Source organism: Crocodylus porosus, unplaced genomic scaffold, assembly GCF_001723895.1.
Source record: "Crocodylus porosus isolate Cpor-Errol unplaced genomic scaffold, CroPor_comp1, whole genome shotgun sequence".
Lineage (NCBI taxonomy): Eukaryota > Metazoa > Chordata > Crocodylia > Crocodylidae > Crocodylus > Crocodylus porosus.
The window spans coordinates 9,768,696-9,788,149 of record NW_017728942.1 but is presented as its reverse complement, the minus strand read 5'-3'; the positions used below and the strand labels follow the sequence as shown (position 1 = coordinate 9,788,149).

General features: G+C 44.7%; 1 protein-coding gene across 1 annotated transcript in view; it reads left to right on the top strand.

Annotated features, from left to right (window-relative positions):
* KCNQ2 (potassium voltage-gated channel subfamily Q member 2) overlaps nt 1-12,525 on the top strand; it is a 116,162-nt gene extending 103,637 nt beyond the window's left edge. The window contains exons 16-17 of the mRNA XM_019548096.1: nt 6,129-6,252; nt 7,050-12,525. Of these exons, the coding sequence (XP_019403641.1) occupies nt 6,129-6,252; nt 7,050-7,787 (862 nt within the window). The 3' untranslated portion in view covers nt 7,788-12,525. The remainder of the gene's footprint in view (nt 1-6,128; nt 6,253-7,049) is intronic.
* Nucleotides 12,526-19,454: the final 6,929 nt, after the last annotated feature.

Here is a 19,454-nt window from a genome sequence, read left to right as displayed (position 1 = left end):
GCATAGCAGAACAAGGAGCAATGGGCTCAAGTCGCAGCAAGGGAAGTTGAGGTTGGATATTAGGAAAAACTTTCTCACTAGGAGAGTAGTAAAGCACTGCAACAAGCTACCCAGAGAGGTGGTGGACTCTCCATCCTTGGAGGTTTTGAAGACCTGGATAGACAAAGCCTTGGTGGGATGATACAGCTGGGGCTGGTCCTGCTTGGAGTAGGGGTTTGGACTAGATGTGACCTCAGCCATCATTTTCTAGGCTTCTGTGGTAACTTCAAATGCCTGCATACCCTGAGTTAAATCAATGGGATCCCTAAGGGATTTAACATTAGCATGTGTGTTTAGCTTCCTTATACATCTCGCCAGGCTTAACTTCCTGATGTCCTTAGGCAAAACTGCCTGAGAGTTACTATTTCTGGGTTTGGTCCTAGATGGAGGGTAAGTTTAATCATCCCAAACTGCCTGAGAGTTACCATTTCTGGATTTGCTCCTAGATGGAGGATAAGTTTAATCATCTCAGCTATGAGGTAGGCCAGTTTGCCCCAAGCAAGCCACACCATCGACATATGGTTCCTTATTTCAGCTAATTGCTGGTCCATTGAGAATTAAAAAGGGGGAAAGAAAAAACAACCTGTTGAGGCAAAAGAGGCAAAAAGTCATGAGCAATTGCTGTGATGCGCCTCAAAAGTGCCTATGTGTTGAGGGCAAAATTCAGCCCTCAGGTCTTTGAGTATAGCTCCTAGTGAAGACAACAGATTGTGAATGTATAAATAAGATCAGGTTTTGGTTATAGCAAATGCCACAAGCTACACCAAAGATTTCTGGGTACGTTCTGGCGGGCCGTCACAAGATGCAACCAGGTTCACAGTGATTTTTGTTTTTGAATAGCTCATACTTGGACACTAGTAGTGTTATTAGATACCAATTTTCAAAATCGATCTGGTACAAACATTAAGCAACCAGAAGGTAAGTAGCCAGTCATATGGCATGGATGAAGGGGGTTTGGCTTCAATGCCTGGATTGTGTCAAAGACAAAATTGAATCTCTCTTTCTAAACACTTCATTTTTTTTCCTCATTTGAGCCGTTTGACCTTTGATGTCTGCTTCTGGCCAGGGGGTGGCAGCTGCTCCCTCTTTGCATGTACTGTAAGCATGAAGCATAGCGAAAAGCATGAGAAAACTGCACTGTGGCTGCTGCAAGAATTGACATTTTTCTGTATCATTTGAAAGAAGAAGAGGTGATGCTTAAAATGAACAGCAGCGACCCTTTTTCGGAGTCAGACTGCAGCAGAGCCAGGCACGTAGCAGGTGGGATAGGATGGCAGGTCAGACAGCATCAGCTGTCTTTTGGCCCTCTTAAATCCAAGGGATGGGTTCTCAAAGGCTTGAGCCTATGTTAAATCCACATGAGTGTGTGTGTGTGTGCACGTGGCCTGGGACCCAGTACCTTAAAGGCACAAACTGTCTCAATAGTATGACTACAGAAGCCCACCATCCCAAGGGGATGTCCAGGAGGAGCTGTGCAAATCTGGAAAGGTTGATGCTTCCTGAATGCAGCAGGAAGGCAGACCCCACGCCACCCAACGCATTCTCTCTTGAGCCCTGCCGGTCCTCCATGACATGGCCAGTACCCCAGGAGGGGCCAGCACGGAGCCTTTCCTGCACTGCTGCGATCACAGTGTCTGCAGTTGTGCCTGGCTCCTGAAAGGGGATACAAAGAAAGACAAAGTTCCTGGCCTCCCCACTTCTTCCACCCAGAAGCTGGTGCCTGCAAATGGATTGTGAGGTACCCCATTGCTTAATGCCAGTGCTCATGTGCTGGTAGCAAGACCTCGGGGAACACGATGAGTTTGCACGCTGATTTGGGGGCATGGGTCGGATGCTTCCTTTGAAGAGCTGGCCTGGAGACCACACACCCTTGACCCAATGTCACAGTGTATGTTGAGAGAGTGACAAATTGCACATCTCATTTTGCACTGGGGGAAAAAATGGTAAAACACTGCAACTAAAAGGGACTTAGTTGAAGGATAAGGCCTTCATACGTGCTTTAGAAAGCCAGTGCTTGTCTACACAGGATAACTCTTAGGCAGGAAACTAGGGGATATAGTTTATTCCAGGTTAAGAGTGGAATAGGCCACCATGCACATAGACACTCACAATGTGCACTTAATGCAGAGTTAGTGTAGAGCAGCTACTACCAATGCTATAACCACACAGCTTGCTTTATTCCTCCATAATTCCTTAGCAAGCTCCTCCATTCTCCCTGGAGAAAGGCACCTGGTTTCCTTGTGTCCCTTTGGAAATCCCATCCTTTCTGTCTTGCACTCTGGCTAAGAAATCACTATGCACATGAAAATCTCTTCGTCCCGATCATATGGGACAGTTACCAGGATATAGCTGGGAAGGGCCTGAAATTGGAATAGCAGGAGGCTGTTGAACTGGAATATGTAGACAAAGGTGCATTTGAAACACCTGCACAGCAATCAGTCTGCAACTGGATGTTCACAAGAAAAAAGCCACCTCTTGGTCTAATGGCAGCTGGAAGCTCATGGCCTTACCAGCTTCATCTTGCCATGGCACCAGTACTTCAAGGGGTGGGAAGGCTAGAAAGCAACTGAAGCACTCCCCTTTTCCAGGACCAGGCACAACAGAAGTCTCTGCTTTCTGCTTTCTTCTCCCTGAGACCAGTCCCTTTGTGAGTCCTTCCCTAATGGAGCAAGAGCTTCAACCCCACTTTCTTATCTGCACCACCAATGGAACTGGCCAACTGCACAAGGAAGTGCATGATCATCTTGCTAGGGCATGGCCCAGCGTCCCCCACCCCTGCACCCAGAGCTCCCCTGGAGAAGTTTGCCTTCACACCACACTCAGTGCAGCCTGGGTCCTAAAGACAACCCCTGGCTCTTCCAAGCGCTGCAGAAGATGATGATTGCAGCATGGTAAGAGTGGGTCCCAGCTTGTCCCAGCTGGAACTGATGCTGCATTGCCCTGGTAATACTCCCAGGAGGACAGACGGTGGGTTGGGAGCAAGACACACCTGCCCGTGAGTGCCAGCTCTCCCAGTAGATCATGCCCATATGCCTTCCTTCCTACCCGAGGCTGTGGGTAAAACCAGCCCTGCTGTGAGAGAGGCCAGTAACCTCCCCACACCTCACCTGTGAAGCAGCTTTGGGAAGCTCACCCCGACTTGCTTCACTGGGGTAGCATGGGGCTCAATAAGTATATGGAAAACACTTTAAAGCCCTTGGATAAAAAGTTGACCTCTTGACAGGCTCTACATGAGAGTCCTTCATTGACTTCTGTGAGCTTTGGATCAGGGTTGCTGACAGGGGCCCCTGGGCAACTGTATTAAGTCCCCCATATTTCAAAATTTTTTGTCTTGTTTTTTTACCCTGCAGTTTTTGCCAGAGGACATTTCCATTTCCTTATCCTGCAGAATAAGAAAGCTCTCCCAGTGGAGTCGCTGCAGCAGAGCACTTCACCGGGCAAGAGGGCCACTTATTTCCTTGGCCTCTCCCTCAGTAATCAGAAGAAATCAGACACTTTTGCCTCTTTAAATGGGGCGTCCTATTTTAGTAGTCTAGATGCTTGTGCATGTTGGAAAGAAGATTATACAGTGTTTTTATCCGCATCATAGCCTCTGACTCCAAGTCCAGGTGGCCCTGGTGATCTAATTAAATGCCTCATGGCTTACATGATACCATTATTCTCATAGGATTGTACCTGGTGCATACCATGGTGATAACTTATGCTCCTCTTGGTAGGCCCTGTGCCTGCAAATCACATACACTTTGTACTATGAGGAGAAAATAAGGCATGTATCTTACTCACACTTGTAATGTATCACATGGTACTCACCCTACTGCTGTACTTGCCATGTAAGCAAGCAGTCAGCCATTACCCTTCTAATAAACAGCGTCGACTTACCTGGATCAAGGATGACACCTAAAAAATGGTGCCTTAGTATTGTGTGTGTGTGTGTGTGTGTGTGTGTGTGTGTAAACACACACACATACATACAGCATAGTAGGCAACTGCTAATCCTCTGGATCATGGTGCACAAGTAAGAGGTCTAGGCAGGTGCCTGATAAATCCACTTGTATGGAGACCTGTGACCATCATACCAAGACCTTCAACGCGTACACCTAGGCAAAAGTATGGAGGAGTGGAAGCTGCCCAAGACCTACCATCCCCTTTTAGACCATCGAGACAGGATCCAAGCACCAGACTGACATGCAGTGCCTCAATGGTTGCAGTTTCTTCCAGAGATCAACAGATGAGAACTGCTGCCAACTGCCTAATGCCCCGGTGAGGGCACGTTTCTGTCAGCGTGATGTCCCTTGGCCTTTCTCCAACCAAGGAGTACCTACAGGGTGGTGGGGGTTAGGGTTTGGAGGTGCCCTATCCTCACCTCACACTGGAGGTTGCAACACTGTGGGATTTTATGAGCTATCCCCATTGCCACTGGGCCCTTTACAGTCATACCCAGGACCAACACACCCACACATATATGTATTTATATATCTTTATATATCTATATCTAGATAGATAGATTGATAGATAGATAATCTATACCTGTATCTACATAGAAATGGATATATAGAGATATCTATGTATACACACACATAGATACACACACATATAACATATATGTGTGTGTGGGTGTGTGTGTGTGTGTATGTGTTTGTGTGTTACCTTAGCTATGTTAAACTGCCCCATTTCTTTAATCCAGATCTGAAGCTGGTATGCATCTGTGTCACTTTAATGTATTTAAAGTCTAGATTAGTCCCCACCAACTGACGATGTGGCCCAGTATTTAAAATAAAATATATACTGCATTAAGACCCCCTAGAAGTCAAGCAAAAGAAACTGCTGTATTGTTGGAAATGGCTTTCTGTCCCATCCCTTTCCTGGGTTTTGTTTGTTCGTTCCTTTCCTTTGTCTCTCCACATTCAGCTCCTCCTTTTTCTCATCCTGGTGCATGGATCCATTGCTCACACTGCAGAACTGCATAAGAAGCATTTTTAGTTCCGCTCAAGACAACTAACTTGGTTTTAACCAGATGGACGAATCTATTTTTATCACCCATATTTCTGGCACATTATTCAAGGGTAAAGTTTGCCAGGGCACTGCAAGGCAGATGGCTGTACATTGAGATCGAGTCTTAATCATAGCCAAAGTTGGTCTTGCCCTGTTGGCCAGCATGAGATCTCAAGGTTCCCATGTTTAATTATCTATATAAAGCATCTCAATTTGTGACATCAAATATTCTTTGCTTCTGATCTCCTGTCTGGCCTCCCCAGATCAACTCCCTAACTTTGCACTGCACGTGGAGACTTCAATTCCTAGACTGCAAAATAGGAATGATTAATGTAATGCAAGCAGCCAAAACAGAACAAAGCACCCAGGAGACGGGGCAGCTTGTCCTATAGGCTTGCCCCCACCTTCCATTTAAATGGCTCCCTGTTGTATAGACGACAGTCGCACAAGTGTTGCAAGTGTGCAAGTGTTAGCAGCCCTGACAAGGATTACACAGAGTGGAAGCAATGCTTCTGATAGTGTTTTGTTTGCTGTGGCCAAATTCATCCCCAGTGCACCTCTACCTGAAGGCAATGGACCTATACCCGTTACATTTCCACTTAAGTGGAGACTTTTTCTCTTCTTGTTTTAATTTGGAAAACTACACGCTTTCATTAGTGCTGAAGAGAAAAGCATATTATAATGAAAGACCATCAAAAGGCGATCCAGTCAGCTGTAAAGATTATCCACACACCAAAAAAAAAAATTGCTGTTTATGTAATTAGTAAGAATAAGATAGTGACTTGATTGGAGGAAACTTGTCTGAGAATGCAATTTCTCCCAAAGGGCAAATTTGCTGTGCATAATGTGCCAGATAATCTCCTTGTAAACAGAACTGATAGACTTTAAACTCTGCCAACACCAATGTGAAAATATAGATATGTGTTTGCATCTAAGATAAAACACTTAGCCAAAACTCTCTATTCCTGAGTAATTGGAAGTTGGGAGAGAGGCTACTGCCGTATCCCTAGGGAGTGAGAAGGCAACAGTTTTGTCTCCCTGATGTATCTGACTAATTCAAGAGTCTTTTCCGGGGGGGATGTTTCTGTTCCTGGTAGAGTTGACCAGATTGTTGGACGAGGGCCATCAATGACAGACAAGGATCGAACCAAAGGGCCAGCAGAAGGGGAACTTCCTGAAGACCCTAGCATGATGGGCAGACTTGGAAAAGTCGAAAAGCAGGTATGAGTCAGGTTTGACGGTAGAGCACAGGTCATCCTAGGAAATATCTTCCTTAAGGTTATACATAAAAAAGATTGCATGTAATGTTTTCTGAGGCATATAAATGATTTTTAAAAATTGGAAATAAAAAGAAGTCATTTAGGAGAAAAAATTCCATTTTGAAAAGTAACTTAGATGCATGGCAGTAACCAAAAGCCAAGAAAAAATGTCAATGACACTCGTACGGCTAAGTGCCTAAATCACTTGGATGCACTTGACAATGTCACCCTTCTACACTAAACAGATTTCAAGAGAGACTATGGGCAGGTTTTCTTGTTGCTATGGGACCCACGTTCAAAATCAATTTATAGCCATGTACAAGGTCAGTACAAAGCCCCGGGTACCATTTTCCATCTAAGGGTTGATCCAAACCAGGAGGAGCCCAGCTGGAAGGGCTGCAGGAGTCTCTGCTCCTTTTGCAATCAGGTGGGCTTCCCAGATATTACTCAACAAAAGTTCCAGGCGTTAAAAACAACTTGCTCTAGTGACAAGTGGATGTGTGAAAGGATGTTGGAAGTATTAAAAAAATAATAACAATAGCCTGTGTAAAAGCAGAGAGTGCCTTCCTCAAATTCACACTGGATTTTGATCCCAGACCCCTCCAAGTCCAAGGACTTTTGACGCTGCCTATTGGTGCCTTTGAAATTTGGAGCTGCATTTGAGCTGGGGCTGGGGGCAGGTGCTTTTGTATCCAGAGGATTGGTCTGCCCCAATCCCTACACAGCTTGCAGTACTGAGACTTTTGTTTCATTTTTCAGGTTCAGTCAATGGAGAAGAAGTTGGACTTCCTGGTGAATATTTATATGCAGCGGATGGGTATCCCGCCGACGGAAACAGAAGCCTATTTTGGGTCCAAAGAACCAGACCCAGCGCCCCCCTACCACAGTCCAGAAGAGAGCAGAGAGCACATCGACAAAAATGGCTGCATCATCAAGATCATCCGGTCCACCAGCTCCCTGGGACAGAAGAACTTCTCCGCCCCGCCAGCTCCGACGATGCCAGCCAGCACGTGTCCACCATCGACATCATGGCAGCACCAGCCTTATCAGCGACAGAGCCACGGGTCCTCCCCGGTCGGAGATCCAGGCTCTTTGGTACGAATCCCACCCCCGCCATCGCACGAGCGCTCCTTGTCAGCCTACGGTGGTGGCCACAGGGCCAGCGCGGAGTACCTGAGGAACGAAGACATTACCACGAAACATCACGAGAGCGCCATGAGAGACAGCGACACCTCTATTTCCATCCCGTCGGTTGATCACGAGGAACTGGAGCGCTCCTTCAGTGGCTTTAGCATTTCCCAGTCGAAAGAAAACTTGGACGTCCTGAACAACGGTTGCTATGCATCAGTGGCCCCCTGTGCCAAAATCAGACCCTACATCGCCGAAGGGGAGTCAGACACCGATTCTGACCTCTGTACGCCTTGCGGGCCTCCCCCCAGGTCAGCCACGGGTGAGGGACCTTTCAGTGACATGGGCTGGTCGGCTCCGAGACAGTGAAGCATCGTGATGGTCTACTGGGCCCAGTCGGAGCGCTGGCCAGCCGCCTGTCCGCGCCGTCCACACATTGAACTTCTCAAGGAGATTTTCAGCTAAGGTTTTACCAATCCAGAACTTAGCTGGTGGATATTTTCTTACAGCTTACTCTGGGGGCACATGCTGAGCCTGCATTCGGTCGAGACAGGCCAATGGGGTGGAATAATTTGAAGTTTGAAGCGTCTGGATTTCTTTCGTACTCTGTTTCTAACATAGATGAAACTTTATCACAGTGCAAGGTGGGCAACGGCATTTCTTGGTAACCCTTTAAGATAGGGGGCACAAATATTGCTTGGGGAGGGATCTTTTCGGGGAGGTTTGAAATCACAGGTGGCCAACGATATCTTTTTATAGCGTAATTACCGCAAAGAGGCACCAGGGGATTACGTACTCGAATACTTTGGAGTTGGAAAGCAAATGTCATGATGTCAGTCTCATAAGTCAGATTTCAGCTGTTGGGGTCATTACCGCGAGTCCCCATCAACCATTGGGAATGTGGTGTAATTCAATATAATGCACTGAAGCTTGAAAAAGGCTCTTGAAAAGAAACATGTTTATGTTGAGGTAGTTGAGATAGTGCAGGGTAGAATAGTGTTGGGTACTGTTTTGAACCAGTTGGTCAAGCAGTTTAGGGTAGGAGGATGTTGGATGATTCAAAATACATGTTTCGGGGTTAAGAAGGAAACACGGGGGAGGAAGAGTGATTTGGGACACCAAGGAAAGACAAGAAAGACCAGCAGAAAGGAGGAATTCTCCAGTGTCAAGTCATGTATTATATTTAATAACATCCTTTCCAAAGGGGACGGGATGGGAGGTTGTAATTCAGTAACTTGCAGTAACTTGAAGTTGCTCTCCTAAGCTTGCAGTTTTGGTGAACAAGTGCCCACGACAGAATTACAGCCTCGCGGTGAATCGCTGACGGGAGAGGGGCCTTCCATTACAAAAAGTAGCGGTCGCTCTATTTTTGCAAGAAAAGTACCAAGCACTCCATCAGCGGTTGGGTCTTGCCCATTTCTTTACACAGTTCGCATTGTGCCTCGATGCTTCTGCACGCCCTCTCCTTCCCTCCCATGGTCCCATCCTTCCCTTGCTACCCCATCCCAAATCACGCAGATGTCCTTAGGACTTCTCCACCGTTTTCATTGGGACCCCTGTGCTGTGCGAAGAGGTGTTTCTTCTGGCCTTTTATAAGCCTCCAGTCTGTAATTTAGCCACAAGTGCTGCCAGTGAGAGTACCCTTTCTTAAAGAAAAAAAAAAAAGATCTCTCACATAAAAGCCCAGTACAGATCCTGGGATCGTGACGCTATGGGGAAGGTGATGAGGTCAGTTTTTTGCGGGACCAAAATGAAGTCACAAAGTGATCCTTTACTAGCAGAGATGTGCAGACTTTATCGAAGAGGACTGACCTGGGCATTTCAGGAGCCATCTCCAGGGCTGCTACACAGTGGTCATTATCTCACCTCTGAATCTTCCCATGTAATTAGACATCATTAATGTGCATGTTTGGGGAAGGAGGATAAAATGCAATCTGGGCTGTCTCAGTCAGTCCCCATTTCTAACCCCCGTCTTTCCATGTGAGTGGTCAGTTTTCTTAGTATTTAAAGAGGTGGCATGAGTCCCTTTCTGTTGGGCCTTGCCGTACCTGGGATAAGTACAAAACCTCAGCTTGACGAGGCCAAATGTTAAACTGCTGGTGTCGATGGGAAAAATTGTGGAGTTGTCTCTTATTTTGTCACCTCCACTACAAGCTAATTAGGAGCAAAGCAGGGAAAGTGGCAGCTTTGGCCTTAATGACCCCCAGGTCATGAGCCCCTGAGGAGCTATGCACCACCTGGAAGGTATCAACTGCCTGTAAGGAAGCATGAATCTCCTTCATGGGAGCTCAGTTGCAAGGGATCTCATGCAGGGAAGGAAATCTCTGCCAGGAGAGGTGGCCTTTTGGGGCTCCAGGATGGAAAATGAAAGGGTTGCATTGATGCTTAAGCACGTGGCGGGGGAAAGGATCTGTATAGCCTTCTCAACCAGTTAGCTCCAGCACAGGCGAGTAGAGACTTGAAGGGGAAAGCATTTCTTTTCTAAGGAGGTCAGTGCATCCTTGGGTCCAGATCCTGGGGTCAGTGCATCCTTGGGTCCAGGGGAAGGACCTTGGCAGAGCCAGCACCTCCTCCCCATTCCTCAGGTCTGCGTTGATGTAGTTTGCTGCTTGGGGGAGGGGGGTTTTGACACACTCAGCCCTGTACACCTGGATGATACCACTGCCGGTCCTGGCAATAACCATCCTGTCCCTCCTGTCACACATCACGGGTTTCAGGCATTAGGAAATCTGGCCAACTTGGTTGCATTCAGAATGGGTATGATGGACTCCTTTACTATCGTCTTTGTAGCCTGTGACAATGGAGCAAATTGAGATACGCCCTTGGCTCGAAGTGCTCTTCTCAGTCAGAAGCTATGAGAAAGCAGAGGTTTTTTGTTTGTTTTTTTAACTACCTATGATGTTCAGAAAGGACTGCATTTTTAGATACCTGTGGTGTACAATGTATCCCACCAATGCATGGGAAAAATTGTTTTTTTTCTGGATAGGTTTCAAAATATAGAGTTACTGGTAAAGCCACAAGGAAAGTCAGGACAGCCATCCAGATTCAGCTCTGCAGAAGGCCACCTCTTGTCGATCCTTACAAACGACTCCAGTGTTCACCCACAAGAGCTCCACGGATTTTAGTGGAGTGACACCAGATTTTTGCTGGTGTGAGTGAAACCAGAAGTCATCCCTAATGGATGCTTTTGCTTGCCTAGCCCCTTAAATCCTTTTTCTCATCCCAAATTACACTCGACTGCTCCCAGCAGCTTCCAGCTACCTTCCTTCCCCCACCTCTGTTGTATATGCAGTTGCTGGTGAGTCAGCAATGCAACGGTTTCTTAGTTTCTCAAGTTAGTGGTTGAGAAACAACACGTTTTTGACAAGAATGTTTGAATTTTTGCTAATAAGTGTCCTCCAATGAGGATGTTTAATGAAAAATGTTACGGCAACCTCTGTGTCACTGCTGTTTGGCATGTCTGCAGCGTCTGTGTTTCTTCCGTTTCTCTCTCTATATAATCTCCGTATGTTTGTAGACACAGAAACTCAGTTTTGGTGATGCCAAGTTGTGGCACAAACCCAAGAAAAGCTAGGAAAGTCAGAGGTAAGAACAACACGGCTCCAGGCAAATTTTGAGCTGAATTTTCAATAGGCCTTTCTTAACTGCATGTGGGGTATTTGTAACTGTGATACCTGGTTGCACATTCAGAACTGGTGTGTGCTCATGTGTGCTTGTGCACATCCATGCAGAAACAGAAGCAGTGGCCTTGCACCAAAATCCAGGATCTGAACTCCAGGGAACTGGGGGTGGGGGATCTGGATTTGAATGTTAAAAATGGCCCCCTTCGGTGTAACGGGCCATTCCAAAACCTTGGAGCAGAGACCATGCTGTGCAACAGGTTGTCCTGCCTTGAAGTTTGGAGCCCAAGTTCTTGGGTCAGTGTGCGTCTCTGAAAAGATGCAGTGCATCTGCAATGCATCTCACAAAATGACCCTGAGATGAGACTTGAAAACAGAGCACTTGCTCTAAGCTGAATTTCCCAACATTTGGGAAAGGGACTTGACGTTACTTAAATGCAGGGGTTGTATGCAGATTTCCTTGTTTGCTCCATTTCTTAATAGCCATGTTTAAACAAAGGGAGGACAAATAATGACAAGCAAATGGTTTCACTCAAAGAGCCATGATGTTTCATTAAGCGAACGATGTAGGAATCAGGGTTTTTAAAAGAATATTATTTTTAATGCTGCTTAATGGAGCCAAGCCACTTCAACAAGGTCATTCCTATTTACAGTATAAGTAGGAGTACTTGTACATTTTCAATTTTAACCTTTTCAATTATGTGGTTTTTAAAAAAATTATATTTGCATTATTTCCTGGATAGACCAGATGAACTCCAAAGGTGTAATCATTTGTTTACTTAATATTTACCCAAGAGAGTGAAAAAACACATACATTTGCCATGAAACAGTTGCTAAAAAATCCATAATAATGAAATAAGAGTAAAGAATTAAAATGTACTAAAGTGTGTAAGTAGAAAAGATGTTTCTGGCATAATTGAAGCAAATGAGGAAATCCAAAGTTATGGTTAAAATGTCAAATTTAACATGTAGTGGAAGAGTGCCATGGCGTTTTTTATAGCAAGGATATGACTCTGTTTTAAACATGCTTCAAGCAGAGGGAAGAGACAGAAATCCAAATAATGGAAGGACAGTGTTGTTCAAAATAGGGAGGTAAAGTCTGGAATGAGATTCATCCCCAGAGTCAGTTCTTCTGAAAACAGAATTTGGCCCTCAAATGTGAACATCTTGGCTTTTGGCATGCTCAGAAACCTAAAGTAATTATGTAGGTTAAATAGGGGGAGGAGGGTTATATATGAATACATGCTTGGGTTCAGTTAATAATTTGATAGGAAAAGGTCATCAAAAAATTCTTAATTCAGAATATTAAAAAAAGAATTGAAAACAATAATTAAGATTTAAAAAACATCACATTTACTTTAGACACAAAAGAGAAGGGGTTTTCTTGGCTTGGCTGACTTACTCCTCATTTCTGTCACATTCCCAAATGGAGAGCTTTGAACTCAGTCATTTGAATACCTCCATGTCCATAGCTGCTGTCTCTCCAGCTGTCAATCAAGAAGAGCGTGTGCTGTTCAGCAGTGCCAACAATTGCCAGTGTGCTACCAGTGGGGCTTCAACACTTGATCCAGAAGAAATAGGACTTAATTTCCACTAGCTAAGATGACAAGGGACCAGATCTAGCAATGGAAATGGGCCATCAGATGCAGCTTGGGAGAATAATTATATGAACAGACAAGCAGGACGGTAATGTTCATCTGTAAAGAAGGTCACCCCTTTCTAAGTATAGCTAATGCCAACCCTATAAATCATGATTTTCATCCGTGGTGCCTCCCGGTGTTTCCTGAGGGGTGAGGGGAGATTTTTGTCTTTGGGCTGCACCAAACGTCAGGCACCTTGAAACAAAATTAGAGCAGTAGAATATCTCTGTTTCCTTCCAAAAAAGGGCTTCAGTCCAGTCTTGGCCATTGCTCAGTTCAAAAACACAGACAGCGAGGGTTATCGCACTGAAGACAGTGGGGCTGTTCTCAAGGACTGCTGCAGCTGGGCGTGGAAAGGTATGTGCAGGACTATCTAATGTACACAGAGCCATAGCTTTTATCTATCTAGCTATCTATATCTAGATATAGATATAGATAGATAGATATATCTTTTATTTATATGTGTGTGTGTGTATGTGTGTATACACACACATACACACACATATATATACACTCACATACATATACATATACACTCACACACATACACACACACACACGTATACACGCATATATCTACACACACACACGTATATACATACATATATACACACATATATATATCCACACACGTATATACATACACATACATGTATATACATATACACACACACACACACACGTGTGTGTATATATATACACACACACACACTGTATATATACACACACACACACACACACGTGTGTATACACACACACACACACACACACACACACACACACCTTGCAGACTAGGATTTCAGCCTGGGGGAAAAGCAAGTGATCTTTAAAGGCAAAGACAAATTTAGCTTGCAACTGGGCCTTCCCTGATGGAAGTGTCCTCGTATATTTAACGAAGCATTCTGTTCATTCCCCAGGTTTCTTGCACCCCTCGGGAGGAGTCCCCAAGGCAAGCGCTGAATGTAGGCATCTCCCCAGAAAGTGCCCCTCCATCCAGAGCCTCCCAGTTGGAAACAAAGCCCCAGGTCTTCCCTGTGGTTGTTGCCTTTTCCCCTGCTAAGGGCCTTGGCATGTGGGCTGTGCCAGCGATGGTCCATTGAAGCCCAAGTTGAATGGCAACCATATGTGTGTAACCATATTCCACAATTTTTATTTTGCCTCCTCTCTTGGGTCAGTATTTTCCATTTGATGGATCTCCTTTAGTGAAACCCAAACAAGGAAATCGGGATACAAAATGCCCTTGCCTGTAAGTAACGTGAAAGTGGTGACACAAAAGCGATGCTGCACGGGAAGTTCAGAAGGAAGCCAGGCCCCTGCAGCTTTTCACGTGATCGCGGGGTGATTTTGTTACGCACTGGTGTGAAAAGGGAACTCTTGCCTTGCCTTGCAGCCTCTGTGACTTCTCCACTTCACCTCACAACTTGAATGTGAATATTTGAAGCATCAGGTTGCGGGGGGGTTGGCGAGGCTTTTTTAATACTTAAAATACATACATAGGTATCTTCTTTAGTGTTGATTCTCTGTTGGCACAATATTGCTTGCCTTATATTATTGTCTAGAGGGAGAGGAAAATACACGGTTTTGATACAATACTACCAGAGCTCATATTTTAGGTCTCATCTAGCATCACTTGCAGGTCTCCCTCCTACCAGAGGGAATATCCGTTCATTTTTAACATATGAATGTGCTTTTTCCAGACTCTCATATCAGACTCTTGATTTTGTCTGCTACTGCATGCAGTCTGGGCTGAGTAGAAATCATACCATTATGTCTGTATCTGCATTCCTAAGTGGCTGTACGGTTTAAAGAGACATCATTTTTGGATGAAAACACACGAGCAGTTATCCGTTGCATCGGGCAGTAAGGTGCATTAAAAACCCAGTGGCTTTTGTAGGTAACACTAATATACCACGTGTCTTTGATGCTGCGATTCATTTAGTGCACTATTCCTCTGGTATGACATGCATGAATTACTCCTGTTACCGGTGTTCACAAGAGGTGTATGTACGTGGGGATGAGCTACATAGGAATATGGATTTCAGGGAAAAGCTGTGGTTGGCTCTGCATGAAATGCTGTGCTTTTTAGACTGATGGCAATGATGGGAACGTGATGGAAATGCCTAAGGAATACTCTTTCCTGCTGCGGTGGGCCTCAGGGAACCAACGTGTTGGTGTCCGTAGTCCAAAGGGCTGAGGCCTGGCCTCCATTTCAGTGGATGCAATTTGAACCCACAAAACAGATGCCTACATCTTTGTACCTGCCAAATGAATCGCAGGAGCAGGTCACAGCATTGTAGGGGCACCTCTCTCCAATCTCCCTCCACTTTCGTGCCTGAAGGTGCAAAAATGGGAATATACAACTTCTGCCATGGAAAGCAGGCCCTCTTGCAAAGGGCTCCCTTCCCCCTCCCTCGGGTAAGGTGTCCACCCACGTCTACAGTGTTCATGACCAAACTTACGGGAGTTTCTCCCTTGCTTTCCTGTACTGCCCCCCCTCAGTAGGTGCTGAGCATTTTTTGGGTGCTACTAAAAGTCTCGGCACTATTCTTCCTATGGCATCAGTCTACACTGTCCAGAGACCATCAGTTCCCCCCAGGCACTCTCAACTTTCAATCCCTACTTCATTAGCATCGGTGTAGTAACAGCACCATTTTGTCAGCATCCCATCCCAGGCCACGTCCAAAGGTATCAGTTGCCTTAGTAGGGCTATCATCCTGTTCTTGAGGCTTTTGAAACTTCATAACTAAGTCCCCAGTAAGCCCTAACACCTTGTCTTCTGGATTTGTATTTGCTTTTCATTGGGTAATTCCTTTTTACCTCTTGGGGCCATTGGAAATGTCCCCGTTTCATTTAGATCGATTAAGCCTTCTGGCACAGGGAGAGAGGCCTTTTACCCATCCATCCAGCACGTGGCATGCTAATGGCAGGTCGTGGTCAAATAACACCAGTCCTGGGCTCCTGCCAGCCATGTGGGAGTAACAAGGAGGAATACGTGCCTCTCTCCACAGTCTGGCTGCTTCTGCTCTCGGTGCTCCAGAGGTTGCACATGCCAGGTGCCAGCCTCGGCCTCAGGGCTTGGTTCGTGCAAGCTCCTCTCTTTCCAAAGCTCGCTGACAAGCCTGCTCCAAACTGCACCCGGAGGCCGGGTGAGATGCAAACGAGATGGTTTCCAGCGCGAGCCATGCCACCGCTTGTGCGGTTCTGATCCAAATCCAGGTCGAAATCTGGGGTTGTCCAAAGAGTATTCACTTGTGCTTTCAGCTCTGTGTGGAACTGGCAGTCGAGTTAGGATCTGGGGTAACTGGCTTTTTTTCCTGCCCTCCCACCCCTTCATCCTCCACACAAGGCACGGAGTCATCCAGGAGTTCATTTCTCCAGCCTGCAATGAATGCTGTCTGGCAGCACAAGTTGTTTCTCTCTGTAGTCTTTTAAAACTGGCACACCCGTGGTGATGGTAGGCGCCTCTTCACTGTGCAAGATGAATCTCGCTCCGTGCCTGGCCACAGGATACGGGTCTGCTCCAGCAAATCACTGTAGTGGGGTTAGTCCCGTTAGCCAAAGCCAGCGGCTTCTGGTTTGATGACCAAGATGAAGCATGTTACATCTCCTAGTGTTTAGGCTCTTCTGTGCCTCCCAGCAAGTTGGCGCTTCTCCTTCACCGGCTTCACATCTGTCCCGGAGTTTGAGAGCAATTGCAGTCGGGCCAGCACCCAAATAATATGGACTCGTCTATACTCATACTGGCTCGCTAGCCACCACTGGGCTTGGTTTCCCTCAATCCAAGCAAAATGTTTTCTGCTGGCCACACCAGTTCCAAGTTTGCACAGGGAGTGCAGAACTGGAGGTTTGCAGAAAAAAAGAGATAATTGAGCAATGGGAGGAGTTTTGCTACGTTCCTTCTTTTAATTTAACAGCAGGTTTTCCAATAGCTGCAGTAACTGAGCGGTATATACATGCTTTAGGGGAGTAAATTACTCTTATCAGCATTTTATTCTTTTATCAGTAATTCAGATAGGTGGGCTTCCCTGGACTGGACCAGGAACAGCCCATATACTAAAACTATATTCCTGTCTCACCAGTATAGACATTGTATTTATGAGATCTATCTTGCTTCGTGTCATTTGGGCACAATATCCACCTGTATCACACGAGACTTGCACATTACATGCCAGTTACGGATAGATATCGTTACATGTACTCAGCTTACGTGTGTTCAATAGACACCAAATATATAAAGTGTTACCTGCCTATTTTGTGATGTGACTCAAAGTACAGGGAGGGGCGGGGAACTCCTGTTTTGTTAAGAGATACGCTACATTTGAATGCTTCTTAAAAAACACATTTTACTAGAAAGCAAAAATAAGTGATACTGTTTCTGGAGGGGTTTTTTGTTTTTTGTTTTTTTTACAAAAAGAAAGAACAATGCATTAAAAATACCTAAATACTGTATTTCTATATATTCTTCATTCTTACTCACCTGACCTGTAAATACTGTACAGGCTGAATGATGTATAAAGGTTTCTCTTTGTCAAGAACTGCAAGACAAAAAGGACAACATAACTTTGGCTGCAGAAGATTGTGTGTATGCAGTTACACGTGTGCACAGTCATATTTTGCATGCAGGCATATGCATGCAGAGAGAAGATTTAAAGCAGAAAAATGCATTTAACCTGAAAGGCAAAAAACTGCCCTTTTTTTTTTTTCCTTTGAGGAAAGATAGTGTCCAGGTCAAACCGAAAGAAAAGATTATTTTAACTTAATATTTACATCCAGGTAGAAAAAGATTCTAATTTGCAAGAGGGACTGAATACATATTTTCCCATCCAAATTAGTTTTTTTTGCAGCCCCGTTTAGAAATTTTAAAAATAGATTTAAAAAAAAATATTGATTTAATTGGCTTTTTCTTTTTACAGTTCAAATCATAGGATCAGTGCCCACTCCACTACAACCAAAGTCAAAACCAAGACTTGTGTTGACTGGTCGCTGAGAGCAAACCTTCTCCCAGAGAAGGACAGTTTCAAGCATGAGCAAAATCTCTTGACACGGCCTCATTCATAAAAATTAAGTTGATTTTATATAACGGAGGCACTGTTCTTTTTTTTTAAACTTTAGCCTTTTAACTGCGTTCCAACGCACAGCGTGTCTTCTCTGCCAATGGAGATGGCGTAGGGCAATGATGAACCTTTAGAGATGATGGGCCTGCTTTTCAAATCGTTCAGTTTCCAGGCACCACCAATAAACAGCCCCTGGCACCTTATCTTTGAAAATACCACTGATCCTCCTGTCTTCATAGTATTTGTCTTTCAAAAATGTAATTTAAAAAAAAATCAAATTCCTAAACAAGGATCATTCAGATGTTCAACCAAGTGACGTCAGACATGTCTGGAGTCCCTGTATCTAATTTATCTCTGAGCACAGAGTTTGCACCAAGTCCCTCTGGGAAGGGGCAGGTTCTTGCTCATGGTTTCATGACACTTTATCCATGCAGGGGATCAGCTGTAGAGGTTTAAGCGGACGACAACTGGTTTCCAGACTTGGTGCCAATCCTCTGCAGAGAGATGAGTTTCATCCATGAAGTAGGTTTTTGTGACTGGGTGTTTGTGTCTGCCTTTCATTACTCAGCTGAGCCCTGAAGCTGGGTTGTCCTTCTGAAAGCAAAGACAGCTGCTTTGCTTCCTTTAATTTGCTCTGTTGCCTTGGCTTTTTTGCACTTTTGTTCGAGCTCCAAAGAATATTTCATAATGCCTTTGGTACTGATGTACAATTTTAAACATTTTGTATGTATTGAATGGTACACACTTCTCTTGTAAAATAGCAAACTGACTTTTTTTTTTGTGAATGTTTAATTTCCTCTGTACGTTTCAATCATGACTTTGTGCACTGTACATTTTATAGGGATAGAAGCCAAGGGAATGACCTATAGTTTTTTATTGGAATAGATAAGACATTAAAATTACACAAATCACAGATCGTTTTACACTATGCCCACTGAAGAGCTATGTAGCACAGACTTTTACATGAAAATGTCGAGCATGAAACAATGTGTACCTTCACGTGGATGACTGTGACAGCTATGAAAATGTATATGTGTGATATTAAAAAACAAACAAACCAGAAAACAAAATAAGTTGCAATCTTAAGGGAAATAGAGGATAGCATATTAATTTAAACCACAGAGCATCAGGAAGGAAAACTTGCATTCCATAAAAATGCCAGAGATTTCAGCTCCATGAGATGAAATACACATTCATTTTTGTTTGAAAAGGAAAAAAAATACAGTAAACCACCAAAGTGGATTGAAGGAGAAGTACAAACTGCTGTATGGACAAAGCTGTGTTACTGACAGCTGATGCAGAGGAAGACCCAGCCAGCAAGGAGGTGGCTCAGTAGATCCAGCAGAAGTCCCCAGTTCTGGCACTAAGCTATACTACACCTCTCGTTGCCTTCTCATTCCCAAGCCAAACATATCCTTTCCTTTCAGAGGTGCAAAATCATGCTCTGGAGAGTTTCAAGTTCAAGGGTTCCTGAGCTGCAAGGACACTGTACTGCCAGAGGTCTTTTAAAAATTGATTTAGTTGAGTGATGCAGTATGTAGCATCAGTCATCGCCTGACAGGTAAAGGATTAGACTGATAAGTAAAGGAACAATGTGTTAGACTCGTATCACTGTTATAAATAGCAGAGGGCGAAGACATCTGAAAAAAGTGGGTAGGAAATGGGTTGCAGTATCATCAATACCATTTTGCAAACTTAGACATATACATACACACACACACA